Below are 27,876 nucleotides of genomic sequence, written 5' to 3' on the forward strand. Positions count from 1 at the left end.
CAGAATAAGACACTAGAACCAGGGTTACCTACTGGAAATTCACTCTGGTAAATACACTCAATTACTAGAATTATTTTTATTACAGTAAGTAAATATAAACATAGAAATTATACCAACAAAATTTAGTTTAATATTTGGGTACCTAAGTCTTTAACTTACAAGGTATTCCCAATTTCAGTTCTGTAAAATGACAAAATCATATTTACCATGTCACGTGGAAAGCTTGTCGACATCCATGTTTATTACATGTCATGCAAGCACCAGTGGCTGCTTTGCTTTCTCTTCCTTGTTCATCACAAATATAGCAAGTCTTAGGGTAAAGAAAAAAAAAAATGAAATAAAAACCTTACAAGTGCTTTATACAGATATGGATTTTATAGTTATCTTCACAGCTCAAAATCAGGTTTACTAACTAACCTAATCCAAAATATAAATCTATTTTTTTCTATTTATATCTATTTTACAAGCAATACAAACATGAAAACATCAATACAGACATAAATAGTCCTCGTAGGATTTCACAAGGCACAGTTTCCTAGACTCAAAAATCCCACAAGATAGGAGGAATGCTTATAGGCACTGAGGCCAGGTTGAAGAACATAGCTTACGCCACCTCAGTATTAAAATCTCCTCTCCACTATTTAACTGATTCCTGTAACAAAAATGTAAAATGAGGTTTGTCTTTCTTTTCTGCTGGAAGTGACCATACAGAAAGGAGTTGGATATAAGGAGCTGGGACTCAATAGGTGAAGGACAAATTTGCTTAATGAATGAGCAAAGTTTAGGTCATTCCTTCACAAGAATCCCTTCCACATGAGCTATCAATCAGCCCTGCCAACCTGACATACTAGGTCTGGGAGGAAACGCTTTTAGGAGATCAAAGGTGCCCCCCAAGAGCTACTGGCCAATGAACACTCCCAGCAACTCTGACATCTACCTGGTCCTTTTTCTCAGGTGAAAATAGCTGATAATGAAAGGCTAAATTATAAAAATGGCAATCTACAAGTATATAATAAATAAAATTATCAACTGACTCTAAGTATACAAAAAATTAATGCCTAACTACATATAATCAGATGATATAATTCTAAAAATAAATCAATCTGAATAAGGTATAACCTGCTGCTGCTGCTGCTAAGTCGCTTCAGTCGTGTTCAACTCCGTGAGACCCCATAGACGGCAGCCCACCAGGCGCCCCCGTCCCTGGGATTCTCCAGGCAAGAATACTGGAGTGGGTGGCCATTTCCTTCTCCAATGCATGAAAGTGAAAAGTCAAAGTGAAGTCGCTCAGTCATGTCCGACTCTCAGCGACCCCATGGACTTCAGCCCACCAGGCTCCTCCATCCATGGGACTCTCCAGGCATGGAGTGGGGTGCCACTTCAATAGGACCACATCTATTTTTTAACTTGGAAAAGTTTCTCCCACAATGCACTGTGGTGCCAAATTACACCATTCAATAATATTTACAAGAACACAGTTTCCAAAAGCCTAATATTTAGACAAGTAGGTAAATGAATTTCAACTCTGCTGAAAGACAGAGACTGAACTGAATTACAACAATTACTTTGTATGTCTAAAAAAGAAAAACCCAAATTACAACAAAACTAACCTAGACACACTAACAATCATAAGAGCATCTCTAACTGTTCATATTACCAGAAGGCAATATCAAACAATTATAATGGAATAATTTAACATACATATTAAAAAGCCTATAAATGATCAATTAAATTTTTAAAAGAAAAGTACAAAGTAGGTTGGAATTCAGGGGCAATATGCAAACAGACCTCAAAGAATATCTCAGTAACTTCCAAAACAGTTGACAGTGAAAAGACATCATCATTTGACCATTCAATAAAACTAAAAATTATGACGGATTTTACTTTTAAGGAGTTAGGCCTTCCAGACATATGGAACAGCAGAGTGAAGAAGTCCAGGGATCCCCTCCTCAGTGAATTAAATACTTCATAGGTGAAAAAGAACCACTTATAAACTCTGTATAGAATAAGCTGCACCTGAGTGTGTGTGTGCTCAGTCATGTCCAACTCTTTACTACCACATGGATTGTAGCCCACCAGGCTCCTCTATCCATGGAATTTTCCAGGCAAGAATAATAGAGTGGGTTGCCATTTCCTATTCCAAGGGAACTTCCCAACCCAGGTATTGAATCTACATCACTCACGTCTCCTGCACTGACAGGCAGATGCTTTACCATTGTGCCATCTAGAATCAGCTACAAGGATATACAGTACAACACAGGGATGATAACTAATATTTTATAATAACTATAATGGAAAATAACCTCTAAAAATTATGCCACTATCGTGTATATCTGCACCTGTACAATACTGTATGTCAACTTAAAGTCTCTGAAAACTGTCTAAATGGCATGCGGCAGGATATTTTATCAAAGACAATCTACTAAATCTCATTAAGAACAGTGAGCATCCTGTGGCACTTGAGCCATGATCTTTCCCCATTACCACCCTCACCCCCATGGCTCCCTGTGATGGTAGTTCCTTTCTGGGTAGTGCTGTCAAGAAGGTGAGGGCTCCCCTTCTCCCCTATCCAAGACTAGAGTTTTCTCCAAGGAGGGTCAGGTCTCCAGTGACTCTCATACCACTATTCATCCTGATAGGTCCTACTCATAGGCTCCCAACCCTAACAACAGGCCAAGATTTCCAGTGTTCTATCAGCTTGCTTGCTGAATGGAAGCTACATGCTAGGAGGGACGAGCTGGGCTACTTATACCCTTCCCTCCTGCCAGGACCTTTCAGAGTACAGGTGTCTGTCCAGCAGAAGCAGGGTGCTGTCTCCACCCCCAGCTTCAGAGAAAGCACTAGTGCAGAGGTTCTGTCCCCACAGGGAGAAGGAAGAATCATTTTCTAGAGTGGCTACATTACCTAACATGCTTAATTTAAAAAAAAAAAATTATAAGACATGAAAAGAAAAAGTATGACTCAGTCACAGGAAAAAAAAAAGTAGGCAATGGTAACTGCCTTTAAGGGGAGTCAAGATGTTGGACCTAGGCGACAAAGACCAATAATCAATAGAATTCTTGAGTTTAAAACTCACTAAAAGCAGTAGATTTTTATTGGCAGTAGGGAAAGAATCAATAACTTTAAAAACAGATCAACAGAGATTATACAATCTAAAAAAACAGATGTTTTCGATAATACCACCTAAAGAACAGTTTCAGAGAAATATGCTACACCATTAACTGCATTAACAAATGGTTAAGGAGAAAATTATGAGGGAAAAGAAAGAGACATAAACTGTATCTGAAGAAATAATAGCTGAAAACTTTCCAAATTTGATGAAAAACAATAACCAACACATCCAAAAAGCTCTGCAAACTCCATATAGGATAAACACAAACAGATCCATATTCAAATTAATGAAAGGCAAAAATAATAAACTCCTGAAAGCAAAATGGGGGAAATGGCTCATCACATACAAGGAAACCTGAGGTCTTATTAGAAATAAAATGGGAGACAGAAAGCAGTGGAATAACATTTAAAATGCTCAAAGAACAAGAATCCCATATCCAGAAAAAGCTACATTGCAGAAATAAAGATAAAATAACAACAATATTCTCAGACCCCAAAAAACTGAGATACTTTGTTTCCCCAAATCTGAGTAACAAGAACTACAAAAAGAAAAACCTTAAGCTAAAATCAAGTGACACTAGACAACCACTGCAATGTACATATAAAAACAAAGAACTCCAATCACTTACACCTCAATAAAGCTGAGATTTTTAAAACACACATATAGACCAATTTAAAAACACACAGAAAGAGTTCTGTAGGAGATGATAAAGACAGTACTTTTTTTTAACCAATAAAATCCACTGTTTGTGGATAATGAACATATTCAGAATTTTCCACTGGGTCAAAATCTCCTTTTCTCAGTGGACTTTCTCTGTTCCAGGGCACAGTTTATCACCCTATACATAGGAACTTAACTAAAAACAGCAAAAGAAAACTCTGGGGACTGAAGCTCAATAAGGACTCAATACATTTTTACATTACTGATGTTTCAAAATGGCACATGGTCATTCACACAGGCAGCTGTGGACCATTACACCCTGAAGGCAAGCACTGGCAGGAATGAATATGGACTGTGAAGGAATGGAGACTGCAGTGACACTGCAGAGCTTTCAGAGCCATCCACAGAGTGAGCCTTACCTTTTAAGAAAAACACAGATATTTCTTTCTCACTTTGTTAACTTAAAAAGCAATTACCTAGAATAATGTCCATAAATTATACTGTTGGCACTATAACATATAGAAATGTAATATATGTGACAAAGACAACACAATGAAAGAGAATGGGAATACAGCTATTCTAGAGTAAGGAAATAACATCAGATGGTAACTAGAACCCATAAGAAGAAATTAAGAGAAACAAAAATGGTAAACAAAAAAACAAACACTCTATAAATGTATTTGTGGGCGTCTTCTCTTAGTTTCTTTAAAACGTGTAAGATTATATAGAGCAATAATTTTAACTATTTTGGGGCGTGTACTATTATATAGAGACAAAATGTCTATAATAGTAATAACACAAAAGTGGGGAGGAAAGAAACAAAATAAATGCCATGAATCTTTTATATCTTACTGAAGGTTAAGCAGATTCTATAAATTAAGATGAATACTATAAACCCAAGAGCAACCACTAAGAAAATAATCCAAGAAAATATAATTTAAAAGTACAATGGAAGATGGAAACCCAACCATATTAACAGCACTGAATATGAAGAGACTGATAAAGGCAGAGACTGATAAACTGGATTTAAAAAAAAGTTCCATATGCTGCCTACAGGATACATACTTTAGGTTTGAAGACACAAGAAAGTTACAAGTAAAAGGATGTAAAAAAGATACACCATGCAAAAGGCAACCAAACACACAGCTGAAGAGGTTCATTATATGAGATAAAAAATGGTCTTTGAGAGATTCTATATTAATAAAAAGGATGTAACAATTATAAGCATATGTATATGCAACAAACAAGAGCTTCCAAAACACATAAAGTAGGAAAAAAGTGACTTGAAAGTTTTTATTTTCTCATTAAATAGCTGTTGGATTGAGAAGAGAAATTATGAAGAATTATTGAGAAAATAATCCCAAAAAACAAAAATACACCTAAATATCAAGTATGTGAACAAAGTTATAATCAGAGGCAAATTCATAGCCTAAAAGTTTTCATTTTAAGTAAGGAAAAAGGTCATAGTTTGACCTAACATTTTTAATAAGAGAACCAATGTTCATATATCAAAAGGATTTAAGGCCAGATTCCAAGTCTACCTAAAAACTAGAGAGCTGAGAGAGAACATCACTCCAAATCTATTAAGAAAAAGCCATTTTAAATTATTTAAAAATCACAACTTTTCTTGAAACTATGAAAGATTTGCAGTTGCAAAGGCAACCAATTAGCCTAAAAGGGGACGCCTTCTCTTCAGCCACCTGAAAACCACAAGACATTCGGAGACTATCCAATAATAATATGGCAATGAAAGAAGATGTGGAGGAAGAGGTGCAGCTAATAAATCAGCTAAAATTTTAACAAACTGCTAAAGGCTGATTATGGGTTACTGCAATAATCAGTGGAGCCACAGACAGGAGTTAACACCCACTCACAGGCTCTATTCCAGGAAGACTCACAAGAAGCTCTTAGGGAAAACTGGAAGCAAGGAGGCAAAACAATCAGAAAGAATCTCTCTTGGTTGTGCAGGCATAAAGGACAAGATTAGGTGCCACTGAGGGAAAGACATGAAATCCCACCTCTTGACCAGACACTCCTTTCAAAAGCCCTGAGCATCTGGGGGATTGGCAGCAAACCCTGTCACACCCAGGGCATGAGTAGACTCATGATGGTTAGGAAGACAGAGAAGAAAAATTACCCCTGAACAAGGCACAAGAAAAATTCCTGACCCCAGGCTCTGTTAACACATCATCAGAGATCTTCTTGCATTTAGGAGAGGCAGGAAGCTTCTCCCTCACAAGTCCTTCTAGAGATGTAAAACAAAGGGAAGAGGCAATAAAATGGTAAAACCCTGAGGTCCAGGTATACAGAAGCACCGCTGCCCCCCCCCCGCCCCCCCCCCCCCCCCCGCCAAGAGTCTGGACCAAAACAACAAAGAAATCAAAAGCCCAGAACATCAAATCATAAACCACAGCAATCTAGCACTAACGGGGTGGGGGCAGTGGGGGGGACTAAAGTGTGGCAAAAAGAAGAACACATAAAGAAACCAACCTCTGTGGCACACAATCACCCAATACTCCAGCTCTCAACCTAAAGGTATCATTAGAGGAATACAAACGGGCAGGGATACCCCAATGGGTTCAGGAAACAGATCATCAAGCCAGAAAGAGAGGTCACACAATGTCACTGTCACTGCATTTTATTAGCCAAAGCAAGTCACAAAGCAGCCTGGATACGAGAGATAGGGTACTTAATGTTGGTGCAAATGTAAACTGATGTAGCCACTATGGAAAACATTATGGAGGTTTAAAACAAAAAACAAACAAAAAAAAGCTATCATATGAAAAGATATATGATCGCCTATGTTCTAAGCAGCACTATTTACAATAGCCAGGACATGGAAGAAACCTAAATGTCCATCAACAGATAAACAGATTAAAAAACACATGGTGTGTGGGTGTGTTTGTGTGCACGATGGAATATCAGTCATTAAAAAGAAGGAAATAACACCGTGTGTGTGTGTGTGTGTGTGTGTGTGTGTACACAACGGAATATCAGTCATTAAAAAGAATGAAATAACACCATCTAGAGCAACATGGATGGACCTAGATATTATCATGCTAAGTGGAATAAGTCATTTAAAAAAAAGAAATATATCACTTACATGTGGAATCTAAAAAAAAAATGATACAAATGAACTTATTTAAAAAGAGAAACAGATTCATAGACATAGAAAACAAATCAATGGTTACCAAAAGGGGAATGGTGGGATAAATTTGGAATCTGAGAGTAATATATACATACTACTATATATAAAATAGGTAAACAACAAGGCCTACTATATAGCACAGGGAACTATATTCATATCTTTAATAACCTACAATATAAAGGAATCTGAAAAAGTATATATATATTTATGTGTTATAAATAACTGAATCACTGAATCATTATAAACTGAATCACTGAATTATAAACTGAATCACTTTTCTGAACACCTGAAACTAACACAACTTTGTACATCAACTATACTTCAAGAAAAACAAAACAAACACTTCTCTTAACAGCTATCCACATATGTATGGCTGAGTCCCTTCATTTGTTCATCTGAAAATATCACAACACTGTTAACTGGTTATACCCCAATACAAAATAAAAAACAGCTATCTACCACTAATCCTTTGGAAAAAAGATAAATGGAAGCAGAGTCAGCAATTTCTAAGTTTTCCTCTACTGTTATCTTCTTATAATTCAATGACACTGCTTTTTATGGTGGTTTTGGTTTGTTTGGTTGGTCTGTTATGATCCTTCCTAAACTTATAAACCCTCAATCCTTCATGGCCATTCAATAAATAAAAACTATTCAAGAGAATAAATTCAGGATACACATATCATGTGCCAACTACTCTCTATGGAAATTGCAGCTTTCTAAACTAAAAGCTTTCTGACTCTAAAGAACACAAGTCTCACCCAAAAAACGTCCCAAATCCCTATGTTGTCCCAATCTTCTCATTTCTTAAAAATTAGTGAAAGGTAATTAAAGGTAACATGCCATTTATGTTTTTTAACAAAATGTGTCAGTGAAATGAGGAACTGATACAAGAAAATATGAGAGGTCAAAAAATAACAAGAATCTGATGACAAATGGTTCAGAAGAAACTGGCCACTCTGTTTTATTGACATGTGGTAAAATTTAGCAACATAAATTGACACGGTGAATCATCTGCAAGTGGATATACTACACAGGTAAGTCTAGAAATCTTTTTATTTCCCTTCTAAATCTCACAATGTTCCAGGATTATTTATTATTCTTTGCACTGATTATGATAAATTCTCTGAACTATTATTAGCATCATCTCTTTGCACCTATTACTCTAGTTTATGTTACTTTCTCTAAAATTATTATTTGATTCTTTCTTCCAAGGTCAAATGCCCTATTATTATGCATAGACCTTATAATATCTTTGTGTGCCTTACTCAATTCCTTAGACAAAAATAATACCTCCTTTCATTATGTTCTATAATACTTCACTCAGCTGTTCCATTATTTGTAAACTATCATTATTATTTTCGTACACTGTAGTTATATATTTAATTGACTGTCTAAGTGTCACATGTAGATAAACTATTTGTCTTACACAACTCTTAGGATCTAGTACATGCAAAGCAGGTCCATTTTAAGTGGCCAATACATTTAAAAATAATCTCTACATTATCCTTTACCACTACACATTAAGGACTGGTAACTTCCAAGGGAGTGCCAGGCAGTCCGGAGGTTACGATTTGGCACTTTCACTGCTACAGCACGAGTTCAGTCCCTGGTTGGGGAACTAAGATTCCACGGGCCATGTGGCATGGCCACAAAAATAAGGCTGATGTCTTCCAAACTCAACAAACCATTTTCCAATTGTTTCTATCATTTCAGAATTACATGGCCCCTATTAACCATACTAAATATTCATGAACTGGATATTATTGTTTTTAAGGTTTACTATACTACAGATCATGCAGTCGCAGAGTCAATCATGACTTGGCAACTAAACCACCACCATACAGACCAACAACCATAAAAATCCAAGAAACGTATGTAGCAACTACCTTTAAGGAAAACTACAAAAAGGAAAAATATTTGACAGGGAGAGATGCCGTACTTCTGGAAGGGGAGATTCAACATTGCAAAAAGATCAATTCTCCCCTAAAATGTTTCACTGTAACACAAATAAAATCAAAATTGTATTATTAGTCCTAATGTTCATCTAAAAAAATATATCCATGGTAATATTTGTTCTACTGTGTACCAACATGTATTTAAAGCCATAGTAAATTAAAATAGTGTGCTACTAGAATAAGACGACAAAGATAGATCAGGGGTACAAAAGAAGTCAGGAAAAGCCAAGAATTGAATAATCATTCAAACAGTATTCCAAATCACTGTGCAAAATGTAGTGCTGAAAAAGCTGACTAAACCATGCGGGAGGGGGAAAAGTTAGCCATATATCTCAGCATATTCTAAAATTAACCTAACTGGATAGAAGATTTGTATCTAAATAATTCATTCTTCTTTCTATACTCCCTTGAATACTTTCTATGCTCCTTGAATACTTACGTCTTAAAGCCATGAGGTGGGGTGAAGCATGGCAGCATCTACCCTGCAAAGGAAGGGACAGCCCAACTCTAGTATCAGAGCCCCAGTAGGAGTGGTTCTCATGAAAGTGTTGGGGATAGGGGTGGAAATAGTGTCAGAATGAGTTGTCGGAACCTGTGCAAAGTGAGGAAACCAACCATGGAAGGGAAAGAGGGGAGTTGTGGACTGAAGCTGAGCATTAAACCCTCAAATTGGTTTAAAAAGAAAAAAGGCAGCCATGCAGGGAATCAGCAGCAACCCAGAGTGAGGTTTGAGCCTAAACAAAGTTAGGATGGCCTCTGTATTATGGGATGGCTTGTTAATAAAAGAGAATAATCAAATAAATATATTGAGGATAAAAGGAGTCAGGTTTCTCACTGTCTCACATGAGAGTCATAAAAACAAAACGAAAATTAAAATGAACCCTGTGTTGTTGGATCAGGTTTAGGGAAATTACTTAGAAATTCTTAGGAGTTGATGGTTGGATACATAAATAGACAGACACAGAAATACATTTAGATATGTGTGTATGTACATATATCCACATACTAATCAAAACTATCTATGGGACCTCATCTACTTCAAACCATAAAGAAGATATAGATGTGAATGTGTGTGTATCTCTGCATCTATACCCACTGAGAGGGCCTGAAAACAGCAACATCCTAGTAACAGTGAGCACATCTAATGTCCTCTTCCATTTCTAAATACAACTCTTACCTAAAAGGATTCAAAACTTCTCTGAGAAACAGTTATTCGAGGACTAAGAAAGCAATGGTTACAAGATGAGCCTAGAATATACCGTCACATCAGAAGTAAAGAAGTCCTCAGAGAATGACAGAAAGAAGTCAAAAGACACAGGAGAGCCTGAAGGGATGCCACTGACCAAACCTGAGACAACATAAGCATCACAATAAATGACAGTGATGGGGAATACCCATTAAAACAAAACAGTAACACGTAAGTCGTTACTAGTCCATACTGATATAAATAATTGGGAAGTGATGAAAGCGTCTCCTTAAAATGGAATGCCAACTGATGAATGTAAACGATGGAATTAGAATACCACCACTTGCCATCAATCATGGTAAAAGATTCATTAATCAAAGAAATAACAGTGGATGCTAAAATTAGTGAATAAAAGGCAAAAGAAACAAGGTATTTACACACAAAGTACTTCACTATAAAATGCTTACTAATTATCATGGAAATAAACATTAACCTCCCAGTGGACAAATCTTGCAGACACCACCTCAACCAAGTGACCAAGGTAACATCACCAGTATTGGGAAAAACTGAAATCATGTACCACCTGACAGGATGCAATGAGAAGAACACAGCATCAACTCTGTGACATTCCTGCCAAAAACACATAATCTTAATTTAACAATGAGGAAACATTATTAAAAACTACTCTACAAATAATCTTCAGAAGTACCAAAGTTAATGTAAGTCAGGAGACTTAAGGGACAAAAAGCAAACTGTGATCTTTTTGCTAGGAAAAGACTCTACTGGGAAAACAAAAAATATGAATGAAAATTAGACAAATAATGATGACATTTCTGGATTAGACAAATAACACATAAATGTTAATTTCCTGATTCTGATGGGTGTATTCTGGTCATGCAGAAGAAAGTCCTTCTTTATAGGAAATATATAGTATAAAATAGTTATACTTTAGAGAAAGATTCTGTGTAGCAACAAAGGCAGAAACAATAAACAGTAGTTGTGTAAATTATAAAAAAAATTTTAAACTTAAAACTAGAAAAAATTAACATTCTAGAATACCAAAAATAATGACAATCATAAATACAAAATAAAACTTAAAAAGCAAATATTAAATTCTGGGCAAAAGCACAGACAGCAAGTATGTAAGAAAAAAGAATAATTATCTTCAGTATAAAAAACATTTTGTAAGAAAAAATTAAAACATTACAATATTAAAATGAACAAAGAGCTATTCAAGGTCAATTAACAAATATGAATAACGTTTTCTAAAAAAAACTTCAAAATATTTAATGTTATCAAGATGGAAAGAAAATCATTCAAAAACTGCAATACTTTTCACTAAAAAGAATAGCAAAGATTGTCCTACTGGTAATACACAGTGCATTTAACAGGACACAAGATTATGTACAATCTCACGTACCACTAACGTGATTAGTCAACTAGAAGTATTTACTATTTGTAAAATGCAAACAAAAATAAATCTAGGAAGATCTTAATAGAAAGATTTTACATGAGTTTTGTCCTACATTTTTCTATTTCTCTGCATTTTCCAAATAAATATTAATAATCTACATTACAAAATGTTTAATATTTTGAAATCTTGGCATTGGCTACCATGACCCTTTCTCCACAGATGAAATAAATCAACAAGTACCTTCAGTTAACAATTATAATGGTATGTATAAAGGCACAGGTGGTAATTAAAAAAATAATAATCCAATATGTAAGAGAATGAAACAATAATATAAATGTACTAAATTAAGAAAAAGATATAAGAGAAAAAGCCAACATTAAGATTATTTTTAAGGGCAGAAAAAAAAGAATACTGTCTTGAGAGCAAAAAAATCATTTGGAGAGATGAATAAATAATATTCTGTGATAGGATTATTTTTAAAAACAGGATGTGTATCACCATAATGAAATTATGTCAAATAATGATTAATTAAAATTTAATACAGCCTTAATGTCTGAAAAAACACAAAAGTCAATAATTAGTTTTTTGTTTTTCTTTAAGTCAGTAATTCTTAAAGAACAATCTGTAAGGATTAAAATGTTAGGACCTTAAATACCTAGGTTAATATAAAAGGTAATATAGCTTTGCTTGTATGCATTTGTTTTATACTCCTGTGACTTTAGTAACATATTTTAATAACTGTACTTTACCACAGTAATTATATTTTTTCCAAATCAATGGAGGCATTTAAATTTTTTAATGAAGGGCTATAATAAGACAAAATTTAACAATTCCTTTACATTTACCAGTATTAAAACAAAGAGTTATATTCAAACATCAATAAAATAATATATACTGTACCTTATTATAACGATCATGTGGAACAGACTGTAAAACAATTGGTTCCATTGTAGAAACATTGGCAAACTGTACCTCTGGTATATACAGGGCACAAACCACATGAGCCCAACCTAAAAATAAGTAAGTAAAAATAATGTCATTCTCCAGTTGCAACAAAGGTTTTTAAAACATAAATTATTAACTTTCTGAACAGATCCCTTAAATGCCCATTTAAGCAAACACAACAAAAAACATTAAAAATTGGCGCTGCTGCTGCTGCTGCTGCTGCTAAGTCGCTTCAGTCATGTCCGACTCCGTGCGATCCCATAGATAGCAGCCCACCAGGCTCCCCCATCCCTAGGATTCTCCAGGCAAGAACACTGGAGTGGGTTGCCATTTCCTTCTCCAATGCATGAAAGTGAAAAGTGAAAGTGAAGTCGCTCAGTCGTGTCCAACTCTTAGCGACCCCATAGACTGCAGCCCACCAGGCTCCTCTGTTCATGGGATTTTCCAGGCAAGAGTGCTGGAGTGGGGTGCCATTGCCTTCTCCGAAAATTCGCACTACTAATACTTACACCAATACTGATAAAAGACTCTTAGTCATTTCCGCAGTTACTGTGTGCAGTAACACAAATGAAGGGAAACTTTTTTTTTTTTGGCTGCTGCACCCATTTATCTGGGATCTCAGTTCCCGGACCAGGGACTGACTCAACCCGAGCCATGGCAGTGAAAGCCCAGAATCCTAACCACGGGGCCACCAGGGAACTCCCCAAGGGAAACACTTTAAAATTCAGATGCCGGCACTGACAGATTTTATAAGAGTAAACTAAATAATTCAGATCAATACTCTCTCTGAGAACCACAAAAAGTATGCAGTTTTACAGCTGAAAACCTAAAATAAAAACTTAAATACTTTAAATGTTAAATGTCAATATTAAATTTGTAACTGCCATACTAACGTTAATATTTTAAATACTAACATTCATTGTTTTACTATTTTAATATTTCACTTCAAATAATTGATCTTAAATGTTGCTTCTCTCAAGTTTTCAAAATGTGACTCAGTCAGTTCAGTTCAGTCACTCAGTCGTGTTCGATTCTTTGCGACCCCATGAATTGCAGCACGCCAGGCCTCCCTGTTCATCACCAACTCCCGGAGTTCACCCAAACTCATGTGCATCGAGTCGGTGATGCCATCCAGATATCTTATCCACTGTCGTCCCCTTGTCCTCCTGCTCCCAATCCCTCCCGGCATCAGGGTCTTTGCCAATGAGTCAACTCTTTGCGTGAGGTGGCCAAGTATTGTAGTTTCAAGCCTCAGCATCAGTCCTTCCAATGAGTACCCAGTACTGGTCTCATTTAGGATGGACTCGTCGGATCTCCTAGCATTCCAAGGGACTCTCAAGAGTCTTCTCCAACACCACAGTTCAAAAGCATCAATTCTTCGGCACTCAACTTTCTTCACAGTCCAACTCTCACATTCATACATGACCACTGGAAAAACCATAGCCTTGACTAGACGGACCTTTGTCAGTAAAGTAATATCTCTGCTTTTTAATATGCTATCTAGGTTGGTCATAGCTTTCCTTCTAAGCAGTAAGCGTCTTTTAATTTCATGGCTGCAATCACCATCTGCAGTGATTTTGGAGCCCAAAAAAATAAAGTCTGACACTGTTTCCACTGTTTCCCCATCTATTTCCCATGAAGTAATGGGACCAGATGCCATGATCTTCATTTTCTGAATGTTGAGCTTTAAGCCAACTTTTTCACTCTCCTCTTTCACTTTCATCAAGAGGCTCTTTAGTTCCTCTTCACTTTCTGCCATAAGGGTGGTGTCATCTGCATATTTGAGGTTACTGATATTTCTCCCGGCAATCTTGATTCTAGCTTGTGCTTCTTCCAGCCCAGCGTTTCTCATGATGTACTCTGCATAGAAGTTAATTAAGCAGGGTGACAATATACAGCTTTGACAAACTCATTTTCCTATTTGGAACCAGTCTGTTGTTCCATGTCCAGTTCTAACTGTTGCTTCCTGACCAGCATACAGATTTCTCAAGAGGCAGGTCAGGTGGTCTGGTATTCCCATCTCTTCCAGAATTTTCCACAGTTGATTGTCATCCACACAGTCAAAGACTTTGGCACAGTCAATAAAGCAGAAATAGATGTTTTTCTGGAACTCTCTTGCTTTTTCTATGATCCAGCAGATGTTGGCAATTTGATCTCTGGTTCCTCTGCCTTTTCTAAAACCAACCTGAACATCTGGAAGTTCAAAGTTCATGGATTGCCGAAGCCTGGCTTGGAGAATTTTGAGCGTTACTTTACTAGCGTGTGAAATGAGTGCAAATGTGCAGTAGTTTGAGCATTCTTTGGCATTGCCTTTCTTTGGGACTGGAATGAAAACTGACCTTTTCCAGTCCTGTTGCCACTGCTGAGTTTTCCAAATTTGCTGGCATATTGAGTGCAGCACTTTCCACAATATCATCTTTCAGGATTTGAAATAGCTCAACTGGAATTCCATTACCTCCACTAGCTTTGTTCATAGTGATGCTTTCTAAGGCCCACTTGACTTCACATTCCAGTATGTCTGGCTCTAGGTCAGTGATCACATCATCATGATTATCTTGGTCGTGAAGATCTTTCTTGTACAGTTCTTCTGTGTATTCTTACCACCTCTTAATATCTTCTGCTTCTGTTAGGTCCATACCATTTCTGTCCTTTATCAAGCCCATCTTTGCATGAAATGTTCCCTTGCTATCTCTAATTTTCTTGAAGAGATCTCTGGTCTTTCCCTTTCTGTTTGTTTTCCTTTATTTCTTTGCATTGATCACAGAGGAAGGCTTTCTTATCTCTCCTTGCTATTCTTTGGAACTCTGCATTCAGATGCTTGTATCTTTCATTTTCTCCTTTGCTTTTTGCTTGTCTTTTCACAGCTATTTGTAAGGCCTCCTCAGACAGCCATTTTGCTTTTTTGCATTTCTCTTCCACAGGGATGGGCTCGATACCTGTCTCCTGTACAATGTCACGAACCTCCATCCATAGTTCATCAGGCTGTCTATCAGATCTAGTCCCTTAAATCTATTTCTCACTTCCACTGTATAATCATAAGGGATTTGATTTAGGTCATACCTGAATGGTCTAGTAGTTTTCCAAACTTTCTTCAATTTAAGTCTGAATTTGGCAATAAGGAGTTCATGATCTGAGCCACAGTGAACTAGCCAATCTGATCAAAAGGACCACAGCCTTGCCTAACTCAATCAAACTAAGCCATGCCATGTGGGGCCACCCAAGACAGATGGGTCATGGTGGAGAGGTCTGACAGAATGTGGTCCACTGGAGAAGGGAATGGCAAACCACTTCAGAGAACCACCTTGAGAACCCCATGAACAGTATGAAAAGGCAAAATGACAGGATACTGAAAGAGGAACTCCCCAGGTTGGTAGGTGCCCAATATGCTACAGGAGATCAGTGGAGAAATAACTCCAGAAAGAATGAAGGGATGGAGCCAAAGCAAAATCAATACTCAGTTGTGGATGTGACTGGTGATAGAAGCAAGGTCCGATGCTGTAAAGAGCAGTATTGCATAGGAACCTGGAACGTTAGGTCCATGAATCAAGGCAAACTGGAAGTGGTCAAACAGGAGATGGCAAGAGTAAACGTCGACATTCCTGGTATCAGCGAACTAAAGTGGACTGCAGTGGGTGAAATTTAACTCAGATGACCATTATATCTACTACTGTGGGCAGGAATCCCTTAGAAGAAATGGAGTAGCCATCATGGTCAACAAAAGAGTCTGAAATGCAGTACCTGGATGCAATCAAAAACGACAGAATGATCTCTGTTTGTTTCCAAGGCAAACCATTCATAATCACAGTGATTTCAAGCCTATGCGCCAACCAGTAACGCTGAAGAAGCGGAAGTCGAATGGTTCTATGAAGACCTACAAGACCTTTTAGAACTAACACCCAAAAAAGATGTCCTTTTCATTATAGGGGACTGGAATGCAAAAGTAGGAAGTCAAGAAACACCTGGAGTAACAGGCAAATTTGGCCTTGGAATACGGAATGAAGCAGGGCAAAGGCTAACAGAGTTTTGCCAAGAGGACACACTGGTCATAACAAACACCCTCTTCCAACAACACAATAAAAGACTCTACCCATGGACATCACCAGACGGTCAACACCAAAATCAGACTGATTATATTCTTAGCAGCCAAAGATGGAGAAGCTCTATACAGTCAGCAAAAATGTGACTAAAGAAGGTATAATGTGACTAAAGAACTGATGTGATAGTAAGGAATTATCAGAGCTAAATTGCAAAAGGATGGAAGTCCAGGTCCTTAAGTACAACTCTGACCACTTTGCCACCTGGGGGACATTTGCTTATTTCAAAGAAAACAGCTGAGAGTGGAAGGTACTTTTGACAAATTCAGAAGGCTCAAAGTATAGGGATCTTATGTCCCTGGACAACTAAGGGAAAAGAGGAATACTAGTTACTCCCTCACCCTCTTTCAGTGGCAAAACTGAGGGGCTGCATTGCAAGTCAGAAATGCCAATAAACTAAAAGTACAGAGGCCCTCCAAGAGCCTGCAGCTGAGCTTTGATCATCTCAAGCTCAGAAATTCAACTCATGTAATCCTAAATTATCAAGTGCCTCAGACACCAGACAGAAGTTAATATAAACCCTCTCTCCAGGAAAATAATGTCATTCATTTGGCTACAAATAATTTCTAATACGGCAAGGAGATCAAACCAGTCAATCCTAAAGGAAATATTCATTGGAAGGATTGATTCTGAAGCTCCAATACTTTGGCAACCTGATGCAAAGAGCTGACTCACTGGAAAAGACCCTGATGCTGGGAAAGACTGAAGGCAGGAAGATAAGGAGAGGACAGAGGATGAGATGGTCAGATGGCATCACTGACTCAGTGGACATGAGTTTGAGCAACCTCCGCAAGATGGTGAAGGACAGGGAAGCCTGGCGTGCTTCAGTCCATGGGGCTGCAAAGAGTTCGACACGACTGAGCAACTGAACAACAACAAGTTTTAATAGTAGCTCATTTTCATTTTCAGCACATTGAAAAATATGAAACACAAGAGAGACAACATGAATGAAAAGCAGCAAAAACATGAAAATCAAAACAGATTTGTATGTTGGGGTTTCAGACACAGAGGTTTTTAAAAGTATGGTTATTATATTTAAATACACACAAATATTAAAAATTCCATCAAAGAACTGAAAACTCTCAATCAAAAATTAAAGAAGTAAAAACAAAAATTTAAAACTAGTAAATGGGATTAACAATGGCCTAGACATATCAATTGGAGAAGGCAATGGCACCCCACTCCAGTACTCTTGCCTGGAAAATCCCATGGACGGAGGAACCTGGTAGGCTGCAGTCCATGGGGTCGCCAGGAGTCAGACACGACTGAGCGACTTCTACTTTCACTTTTCACTTTCATGCATTAGAGAAGGGAATGGCAACCCACTCCAGTGTTCTTGCCTGGAGAATCCCAGGGACGGGGGAGCCTGGTGGACTGCCGTCTATGGGGTCGCACAGAGTCAGACACGACTGAAGCGACTTAGCAGCAGCAGCAGATATATCAATAGTCAAAAAGAAAATTAGAACAAAGTAGGTCAGAAGAAAATACTCAGAACATTAGCACAAAAGTATGAAAAAGACAAAAAGAGGACAAGAAACAAAAAGAACATAATAACAAGTTACCTAACAAGTAATTAGAGTCTCAAGAGAAATATAAAAGAAATAAGTGGTATGGAAGCAACATTTAAAATGATAATAACTAAAATCTTTCTAAAATAAAAAGATAACAAGTCACAGGTTGAATAATCACAATAAATCCCAAGGTAAATTAATATTAATATAAATCCATACACAGGCACATAATCTGTAGAACTACAGAAAACCAAAAAGAAAAATACCTGAAAATAACCAAAGGCAAGTTATCACCAAAAGAAAGGGATAAATAACCAAAAAAAGCCAAAAATATCTTTAAACAAATTCAAGCCAAAAAATATCTTTAAACAAATTCCCTCTAAAAGCAACACCAGACAATTTTCCTTGGGCAACAGAAAAGAGAGAAAACAAAAATGACCAAAGAAGGAAGGTCCAAGATGCATAGAAAAATGAAGCATGATAAACACACAGGTACTTCTGACAGAGTTATTGGCTGATGAAACAATAACAACACCTTCTTTCACTTAAAATACAAATGACTGCTTACATCAAAAGTCTTGTAAAGTTTTCAATGTGTATAAAACATTTTACTACTAAAGACTGGGGAAGAAGCAGGTAAAAGAGATCTATACAGTTCTGAGGTTTTCTACATTTTATGTAAAATGGTATACATAGTAGATTGAACTATTTGTATGAAACTTGTAATCCCTAGAACAACTGCTACAGCTACATACATAAATATTAATACCTGTATATACAGAAAAGATATGGCCCAAATGGTAATCTAATAACATTAAATTTAAATGGAATTAACTGTATTATTAAATGGATTAAAATACAATGCTAAAAACATTCATAAAATCACAAATAAAGAAGAAAAGAGGGAACAGAGAATAATAAAATAAGAAAAAAATCAAGGTTAAGAAGAAATAATAGGAGACTAGTCAAGATGGAATAATAAGGACCACATTTATGCTCCTGCATGTAACAGTGCATATCCCCCCAACTCAAAAATTTTAAAAAGGGACAAAATAATTCAGACAATGTTTCTCAAGACACTTGAGTTTCCCCTGTGGCTCAGCTGGTAAAGAACCCGCCTGCAATGTGGGAGACCTGGGTTCAATCCCTGAGTTGGGAAGATCCCCTGGAGAAGGTAAAGGCTCCCCACTCCAGTAATCTGGCCTGGAGAATTCCATGGACTCTATAGTCAATGGGGTCGCAAAGAGTCGGACACAACTGAAGCAAATGAGCACACGTCAGCAAAAATGGGGGAGCAGGCAGCTCCAAAGGCACTTTCCACCACAGAAACATCCAAAAGTCAAGCAAAAACTGTAAGAACCAATTTCAAAGATTCTGGAAAAAAGAATGAAAGGCTTGCAGCAACCAAATGAATTCTAGGTCAGAAAAAAAAAAAACTTAAAAACTGTGGGAAAGTGGAGAGTTCCCTCGCCGTCCAGTGGTTACAAGTAGGTGCTCCGACTGCCAGAGGTCTGGGTTCAATCCTTGGTCAGGGAACTAAGATCCTGCAAGGGGCAAAAAAGCCAGCAAAAAGAAAAGTAAGAAAGCTTTGGGAATTCTTACTTTCCCTTGACCCCTGCCATCCTGGATTCAGCAGAAGTCTTCAAGAGAACACCTTGAAGACCCAGTAACCAACCCCAGCTCCAGTTTCTGAAGGAACAGAGGAGACTTTATTTGCAAATAATTGTGCTTCCCTATTTTAAAATGCCTGTGGGCTACTGAAGAACTAACACATCTTATTCTTTTGACAAGCTCAGAACTCACACAGGGCAGAAAAGTGGAGGGTATTTCTCAAATCACTGTATGGCAGACAAACCAAAAAAAAAAAAGGCACAGATGCCTGGGGCAAAAGATTATGGTTCACAAACATGCCAAGAGCCCAAGAGGAAAACCTGGGACAGATTTTCTCTTGGAAACTGGGAGCGCTGAAAAGTATCTGTGCATTCCAGGTAATTTAGACAGCACCACATGCCCAGGGCAGGATGCATCTTCGTAAAAGACCTGATGAGATGCTAAACTTTCATCACTGATATATCTCCTGGTACAGGGCAAGCAGGAAGCAGAACTCTAAGCAGACTGGCTGGCCACTGAAGGAAAGATCCCAGCACAGAGTCAATCCACAAACACTGGAGAGTAGTTTCTTCTCTTTTTTTTTTTGAACCCCTCTCCCTTCTCACTTCTACTGCACATTATCTTAGCACCTAGTATTCAAGCAAGTCTTTGCCAAAACACTAGTTGAACACAAGCTACAAAAACAGACTTTAGAGATCAAAGTGACAAAGAAAGCACACTTAAAAAAAAAAAAAACTATATAGAAAACCACTTAAAAGGCAAGTAACACCAAGCAACAAAATTAAACCATGAGTAAAGACCCTACTTTCCAGAGTGGACATAGTCAGTATGTCCAGTTTTCAAGAAAAAGTTACAGAGGATATAAAGAAAAAGAGCATATAGCCCATTCATGGGAGAATTTAACAGAATTTGTCTCTGCAGAAGCACAGATATTAAATGCAGACTTTAAATCACTGTCTTGCTGCTGCTGCTAGAGAATCTGATCCAGCAGGTGTTGGGATGGACCCAGGGACCTAGATTTGATCAACCTCACTGCTGCTGCTAAGTCGCTTCAATCGTGTCCGACTCTGTGCGACCCCATAGACGGCAGTCCACCAGGCTCTCCCGTCCCTGGGATTCTCCAGGCAAGAACACTGGAGTGGGTTGCCATTCCCTTCTCCAATGCATGAAAGTGAAAAGTGAAAGTGAAGCCGCGAAGTCGTGTCCGACTCTTTGCAACCCCATGGACTACAACCTACCAGGCTCCTCCACCCATGGGATTTTCCAGGCAAGAGTACTGGAGTGGGGTGCCATTGCCTTCTAAAGGAAAGCAAGGACAAGAAATCTAAGGAAACCAGGACAATGAAGTCTCAACAAAGAGAGAATCAATACCATTTTAAAAAGGAACCAAACACAAACACTGATGCTTAAAATTATAATAACCAGAATGAAAAATACACTAGAGGGTCTCAACAATAGATCTGAGTACAGAAGAAAAAAACTCAGTCACCTTAAAGGTAGACCAACTGAAACATTAGATAAAGACATGAATCTACACATTCAAGAGGTTCAAGGAACCACCAGAATAAACACAACGAGATCTGCATTGAGATAAAATAATAAATCACTGCTAAAGCCAAGGAAAAAGAGAATCTTTGAGAAGAAACTTGTTACATACAAGGAATCCTCAGTAAGATTAAACAATAAATTTCTCATCAAATTCAACAGGGGCCATTAGTGTGTGTACAATGACATTTTTAAATTTCTGGAAGAAAAAACTTGTCACTTAAGAATTCCAAATCGAGCAAAATTATCCTTCAAATATGGAAAAAGACACACATCCCAATGAAACACAAGGTGAGGGAATCTGTTGCTAAGAGACTTGCCCCACATGAATCTGGAGAAGGGTTTCTTCTGGCTAACCAAAAAAATACTGTTATTTAATCATTATGTCCGACTGTGACACCATGGACTGCAGCCCACCAGGCTCCTCTGTCCATGGGATTTCCCAGGAAACAATACTATAGTGGGTTGCCATTTCCTTCTCCCAGGAATCTTCCCGACCAAGAGATCAAACCCATGTTCCCTGCATTGGCAGGCAGATTCTTTACCACTGAACCACCAGGGACACCCCCGGTAAAGTTTAAACATAGGTAAAAATTAAAGGCAACATTATAATAGATTTGAATTGTAACTCGTTATCTTTGCTACATGGTTTAACATCTACTTCTGCATCACTGATTACACTAAAGCCTTTGACTGTGTGTGGATCACAACAAACTGTGCCCAATTCTTAAAGAGATGGGAATACCAGACCACCTGACCTGCCTCCTGATAAATCTGTATAGAGGTCAAGAAGCAACAGTTAGAACCAGACACGTAACAACAGACGGATTCCAATTTGGGGAAGAGGCATGTCAAGGCTATGTATTGCCACCCTGCTTATTTAACTTATATGCAGAGTACATCATGCGAAATGCTGGGCTGAATGAAGCAAAGCTGAAATTAAGACTGCACGGAGAAATATCAATAACCTAAGATATGCAGATGACACCACCCTTGTGGCAGAAAGCAAAGAGGAACTAAAGAGCCTCTTGAAGAAGATGAAAGAGGAGAGTGAAAAACCTGGCTTAAGACTCAACATTCAAAAAACTAAGGGCTTCCCTTGTGACTCAGATGGTAAAGAATCTGCATGCAATGTGAGAGACCTAGGTTCGATTCCTGGGTTGGGAAGATCTCTGGAGAAGGGAAAGGCTACCCACTCTAGTATTCTGGCCTGTAGAATTCCGTGGACTGTACAGTCCATGCGGTCGCAAAGAGTCGGACATGACTGAGTGACTTTCACTAAAACGAAAAAAAAAAAAAAACTAAGATCATGGCATCTGATCCCATCACTTCATGGCAAATAGATAGGGAAACAATGGAAACATTGAGAGACTTTATTTTCTTGGGCTCCAAAATCACTGCAGATGGTGACTGCAGCCATGAAATTAAAAGATGCTTGCTCCTTGGAAGGAAAACTATGACAAACCTAGACAGCACATTAAAAAGCAGACACGTTACTTTACCGACAAAGGTCCATATAGTCAAAGCTATGGTTTTTCCAGTAGTCATGTATGGATGTGAGAGCTGGACTATAAAGAAAGCTGAGCACTGAAGAAGTGATGCTTTTGAACTGTGGTGTTGGAGAAGACTCTTGAGAGCCCCTGGGACTGCAAGGAGATCAAACTAGTCAATCCTAAAGGAAATCAACCCTGAATATCCATTGGAAGGACTGATACTGAAGCTGAAGCTCCAACACTTTGGCGCCATGTGAAGAGCCGACTCACTGAAAAAGACTGATGCTGGGAAAGACTGAAGGCAGGAGGAGAAGGGAAAGACAGAGGACGAGATGGTTGGATGGCATCACCAACTCAATGGACTTGAGTCTGAGCAGGCTCCAAGAGCTGGTGAAGGACAGGAAAGCCTGGCGTGCTGCAGTCCATAGAGGTCAGAAAGAGTCGGACACAACTGAGCAACTGAATAACAAAATACTTTAAAAGATAAATGCATGATACAAATTTTGAAAAAACAACAGAAAGGTTGTGGGGTGTAGATGTATAGGAGCAGAATCTTTGCATGCTATTGAAGCTAAGTTGGTATCAGTTCAAACAAAGGAATTATAATGAATCTAGGATAACTGTAATCTTCATGGAAAGCAGCAAGGACATACAGCTGGCCCTTGAAAAACACAAGTTTAAACACTGCAGGTCCACTTAAATGTAAGTTTTCCATAGTAAATAATACTACAGTTCTACATCATCCAGAGTTGTTTGAATCCGTGGATGTAGAACCTTGGATATAGAGGAGTCACGTATATATTTGGAGGACCAACTATACATTATATTTGGACAAACAGTAGGCTAATAGCTGCCCAGGTTGAAGGTACTGAGGGCAAATGAGACGTGAATGCTAAAGATTACAGTGTATATTTCTGGCCTGATAAAAATTCTAATTGTGATAATGGTGGCACAAGTCTTTGAATACTGTAAAAGCCATTGAATTACATGCTTTAAATGGTTCAATTGTATACTATGTGAATAAAGTTGTTATATTTTAAAAATCAACAATAGAAAACAACTGAATTTTTTAAAAAGGCAAAAATACATACATACATCACCAAAGATGCAAGAATGGCAAATAAGTACATGAAAAGGGGATCAAAAGTATTACTCATTAAGGAAATGGGAATTAAAACTACAAGGATATCGCAGACATAGAAAACAAACTTATGATTACCACAGGGCTCGAAGAGGAGAGAGATAAATTAGAAGTATGGGATTAATAGATACTCATTACTACATAAAATAGATAAGAAGCAAAGATTTACTGTTTAACACTATATCCAATATCTTACAATAACCAATGAGACAAAAATCATCTCAAACAAACTCCCATAAAGCTATTCTTCTTTAATGGCAACTTGAAAAGAAACAAAAACAAACCCTGACTATACCAAGTGTTGAAGAGGATACAAAGCAACTGGAAGTCTCAACTGCTCCTGATGGGAATGTAAAATGTTACAACCACTTTAGAAAACAGTTTGTCAGTTCCTTAAACAATTAAGCATGCACTTACTATAAACTAGCCATTTCATTCTTATTTACCCAAGGTAAATGAAGGCCTATGGTCATACATGTGCTCAAATGTTAAAAACTTCATTTTTAATAGCTGAAAACTAAAAACAATCTGTCAACAGGTTAATAAACTGCTATAACCATACAAAGGAATAATAGTGAACAACAAAAAGAAATGAAATAAATATTGATACACGTAACAAGAAGAATTACCTCAAAATACTTATAATGATGGAAATAAACCAGACAAAAAATTTGCATGTGTATTATATACATATTCGTATGTCTAGACACACATATAGACTCCAATTGTAGAAAACTCTAGAAAACATAAAGTAATCTACAGTAATAGAAAGCAGACCACTGGTGACCTGGGAGAGGCTGCAAAGAGGAACAGGTACCTCAGATATACTAATGTATGCCTGAGTCCCTCTGCTGATCACCTGAAAGTATCACAACTTGTTAATTGGCTATACTCCAATATAAAATAAAAAGTTCAAAAGTAAAAAAAAAATAGACCTCAATTCAAATTTTAATCTGTATTAAATGTTAAATCATTTATATACAATAGTTAATGAGACAAGATTAAAGATTGAGAGGGACAGCTGCTGCTGCTGCGTCACTTCAGTCCTGTCCAACTCTGTGTGACCCCAGAGACGGCAGTCCACCAGACTCCCCCATCCCTGGGATTCTCCAGGCAAGAACACTGGAGTGGGTTGCCATTTCCTTCTCCAGGGAGGGACAGAGTAGACTTAAAAAAAAATGACCAAACTACATGCTGCCTGTAAGAGAAACATTATGCGGCTTCCTAGGTAGCCCAGTGGTAGGTAGCCCAGTGGTAAAGAATTCTCCTGCCAATGCAGGAGATGCCAGGAGACATGGGTTCAATTCTTGGGTCAGGAAGATTCCCTGCAGCAAGAAATGGCAAACCACTCCGGTATTCTTGCCAGGGAAATATCATGGCCAGAGGACTATAGTCCATGGGTTGCAAAGAGTTGGACACAACTTTGCAACTAAACAACAACAAACCAAAAACAAAAAGAGAAACACTTAATAAAAAACTCTGTTAAGTTTAAAGGAAATAAAAGCAAATCAATGGGCAATGCTACATCCTGCTAATAGTAAGAATATAAAGGCAGGAGTGACTCTTCTGATATCAGATATGTACTACAAAACAAACACTCCATAGATAGAAAGGAATATTTTGTAACAATAAAGGGGTATCAATAAAAAGACATAATAACAATTAGGAAAGTATATGTACCTAGCCTTAAAATATATGAAGCACCACTTGACAGGATTGGAACACTTGACAATGTTCCAACTTTAACAGATTTTTAACATATGATTTTCAGCAATTAATAGATGAACTAGATTCACCCCCCCCACCCAAAATCAATGCAGACATAAAAGAGCTTAACAATAAAAACTGTCTTGATCTAACTGACCACAACACTATATTCATTCAACAGTAGAATACATAAGACACGTTCACCAACACAGATAATAAATATGCTGGGCCTTGAGATAAGTCTTAGTGGACTTTAAAGGACAAAAATCATCCAGAGTGGAATCGCTAACAACAAAGAAATTAAATAAGCAACCAACAATTACCTATCTAGCAATGTAACTGGCAAATAAATGAGACTTCTAAATTTGGGGGTAAAAGAGAAAAGCAGGAGAAATTTGGACAACATTTTGACCTAACAACAAATAAACAACATATCAAATTCTGTGGAATGCAGTAAAAATGTTCGGAGGGAAACTTGAATCTTTAAATATTTTTACTAGAAAAGATGTACTTTTACTAAAACTTCATGGCAAATAGATGGGTAAACAATGGAAACAGTGAGAGACTTTATTTTGGGGGCTCTAAAATCACTGCAGATGGTGACTGCAGCCATGAAATTAAAAGATGCTTGCTCCTTGGAAGAAAAGCTATGACAAACCTAGACAGCACATTAAAAAACAGAGACATTACTTTGCTGACAAAGGTCCATATAGTCAAAGCTATCACTTTTCCAGTAGTCATGCATCGGTGTGAGAGTTGGACCATAAAGAAAGCTGAACACTGAAGACTGATGCTTTGAACTGTGGTGTTGAAGAAGACTCTTGAGAGCCCCTGGGACTGCAAAGAGATCCAACCAGTCCATCCTAAAGCAAATCAGTCCTGAATATTCATTGGAAGGACTGGTGCTAAAGCTGAAACTACAATACTTTGGCCACCTGATGTGAAGAACTGACTCAATGGAAAATACCCTGATGCTAGGAAAGACTGAAGGAGGGAGGAGAAGGGGACAACAGAGGATGAGATGGTTGGATGGCATCACTGACTCGATGGACATGAGCTTGAGCAAGCTCCGGGAGTTGGTGATGGACAGGGAAACCTGGTGTGCTGCAGTCCATAGAGCTGCGAAGAGTCGGACACAACTGAGGGACTGGACCGAACTGAACTGAACTAGAAAAGAAGATCTAAATTCAAAGATCTAAGGTGCCGCCATGAAGAAGTTAAAACATTAGAGCTAAATACATACAAGGTATGTAGAAAGAAGGAAATCATAAAGATTAAAGGAGAAATCAGTAAAATACAGAAAACGGGGAGATAACTTTAAAAATTAAAGTCAGTTTATTTCTTTAAAAAGGTGAACAAAACTGACAAATTCCAGGTACACTTGTTAAAGAAAAATGAAACCAAACATCAAACTCCAAAAACCAAAACAACAATGTAAAACAAAAGAAGCAGAGACCACAAATCACCAGTATTAAGAATAAAAATAGGGCTTATCACTACTGACACACTACTGATCCAACAAATAATAACAGGCTAATAAAAAATACTATACATATTTACTCTCCAAAAATAAAATTTTGGGCCTCCCTAGTGGCTCAGTGGTAAAGAATCCGCCCACCAATCCAGGAGACACAGGCTTGATCTGGGAAGATCCCACATGCCTCGGAGCAACTAAGCCAGTGAGCCACAACTCATTCAGGGGCTCACAGCCCGTGCTCTTGAGCCCAGGAGTTCCAACTACTGACGTTCTCTTACCCTAGAGCTGGTGTTCCACAACAAGACAAGCCACCACAATGAGAAGCCCACACCCCACAACAAGAGTAGCCCCGCTCGTCACAACTAGCGAAAAGCTCTTGCATCAACAAAGACTCAGCACAGCCAAAAATAATAAATAAATGAAATTGTTTTTTAAAAATAAAATTTTCAGGGCTTCCCTGGTGGCTCAGTGGTAAAGAATCCATTTGCCTGCCAATGCAGAGGATGTGGGTTTGATCCCTAGTCCAGGAAGACTGCACATCGTTGAGCAACTAAGCCTGTGGGCCACAACTGCTGAGCCCACACACTGCAACTACTGAAGCCTGTGCTCCCCTAGAGCCCATGGAGCCCAACAAGAGCAGCCTCCACAACAGGAAGCCCACATACCCGCAACGAAGAGTAGCCCCTGCTCACTGCAACTAGAGAAAGCCCACATGCAGCAACAAAGACCCAGTGCAGCCAAAAATACATAAATAAATCTTTATAAAAAATAAGAGCATACAGATTTTAATATTTTAAAAGCACATTAACAAACTTCAGTACACTGACAATGTTTTCAAGTGTACAGTTCAGTAGTAGTACAGTTCTTAAAAAGAAGG

The 27,876-nt window shown here is 37.9% G+C and overlaps 1 protein-coding gene across 6 annotated transcripts in view; it reads right to left on the reverse strand.

Moving 5' to 3' along the window:
* The window catches only part of MLLT10 (MLLT10, histone lysine methyltransferase DOT1L cofactor), a 208,028-nt gene that overhangs the window by 121,803 nt on the left and 58,349 nt on the right, over positions 1-27,876 (reverse strand). For all 6 annotated transcript variants that reach the window (XR_003514201.1, XR_003514200.1, XM_027559995.1 and 3 more), the window contains exons 5-6: positions 12,376-12,485; positions 207-310 (exon numbers count right to left, since the gene is read on the reverse strand). Coding sequence is in view for 4 of the 6 variants with exons in the window: in XM_027559995.1 (XP_027415796.1) it covers positions 207-310; positions 12,376-12,485 (214 nt within the window). In the remaining 2 variants the exon portion in view is untranslated. The remainder of the gene's footprint in view (positions 1-206; positions 311-12,375; positions 12,486-27,876) is intronic.

The sequence above is a fragment of the Bos indicus x Bos taurus genome, chromosome 13 (genome assembly GCF_003369695.1).
Source record: "Bos indicus x Bos taurus breed Angus x Brahman F1 hybrid chromosome 13, Bos_hybrid_MaternalHap_v2.0, whole genome shotgun sequence".
Taxonomy (NCBI): Eukaryota; Metazoa; Chordata; class Mammalia; order Artiodactyla; family Bovidae; genus Bos; species Bos indicus x Bos taurus.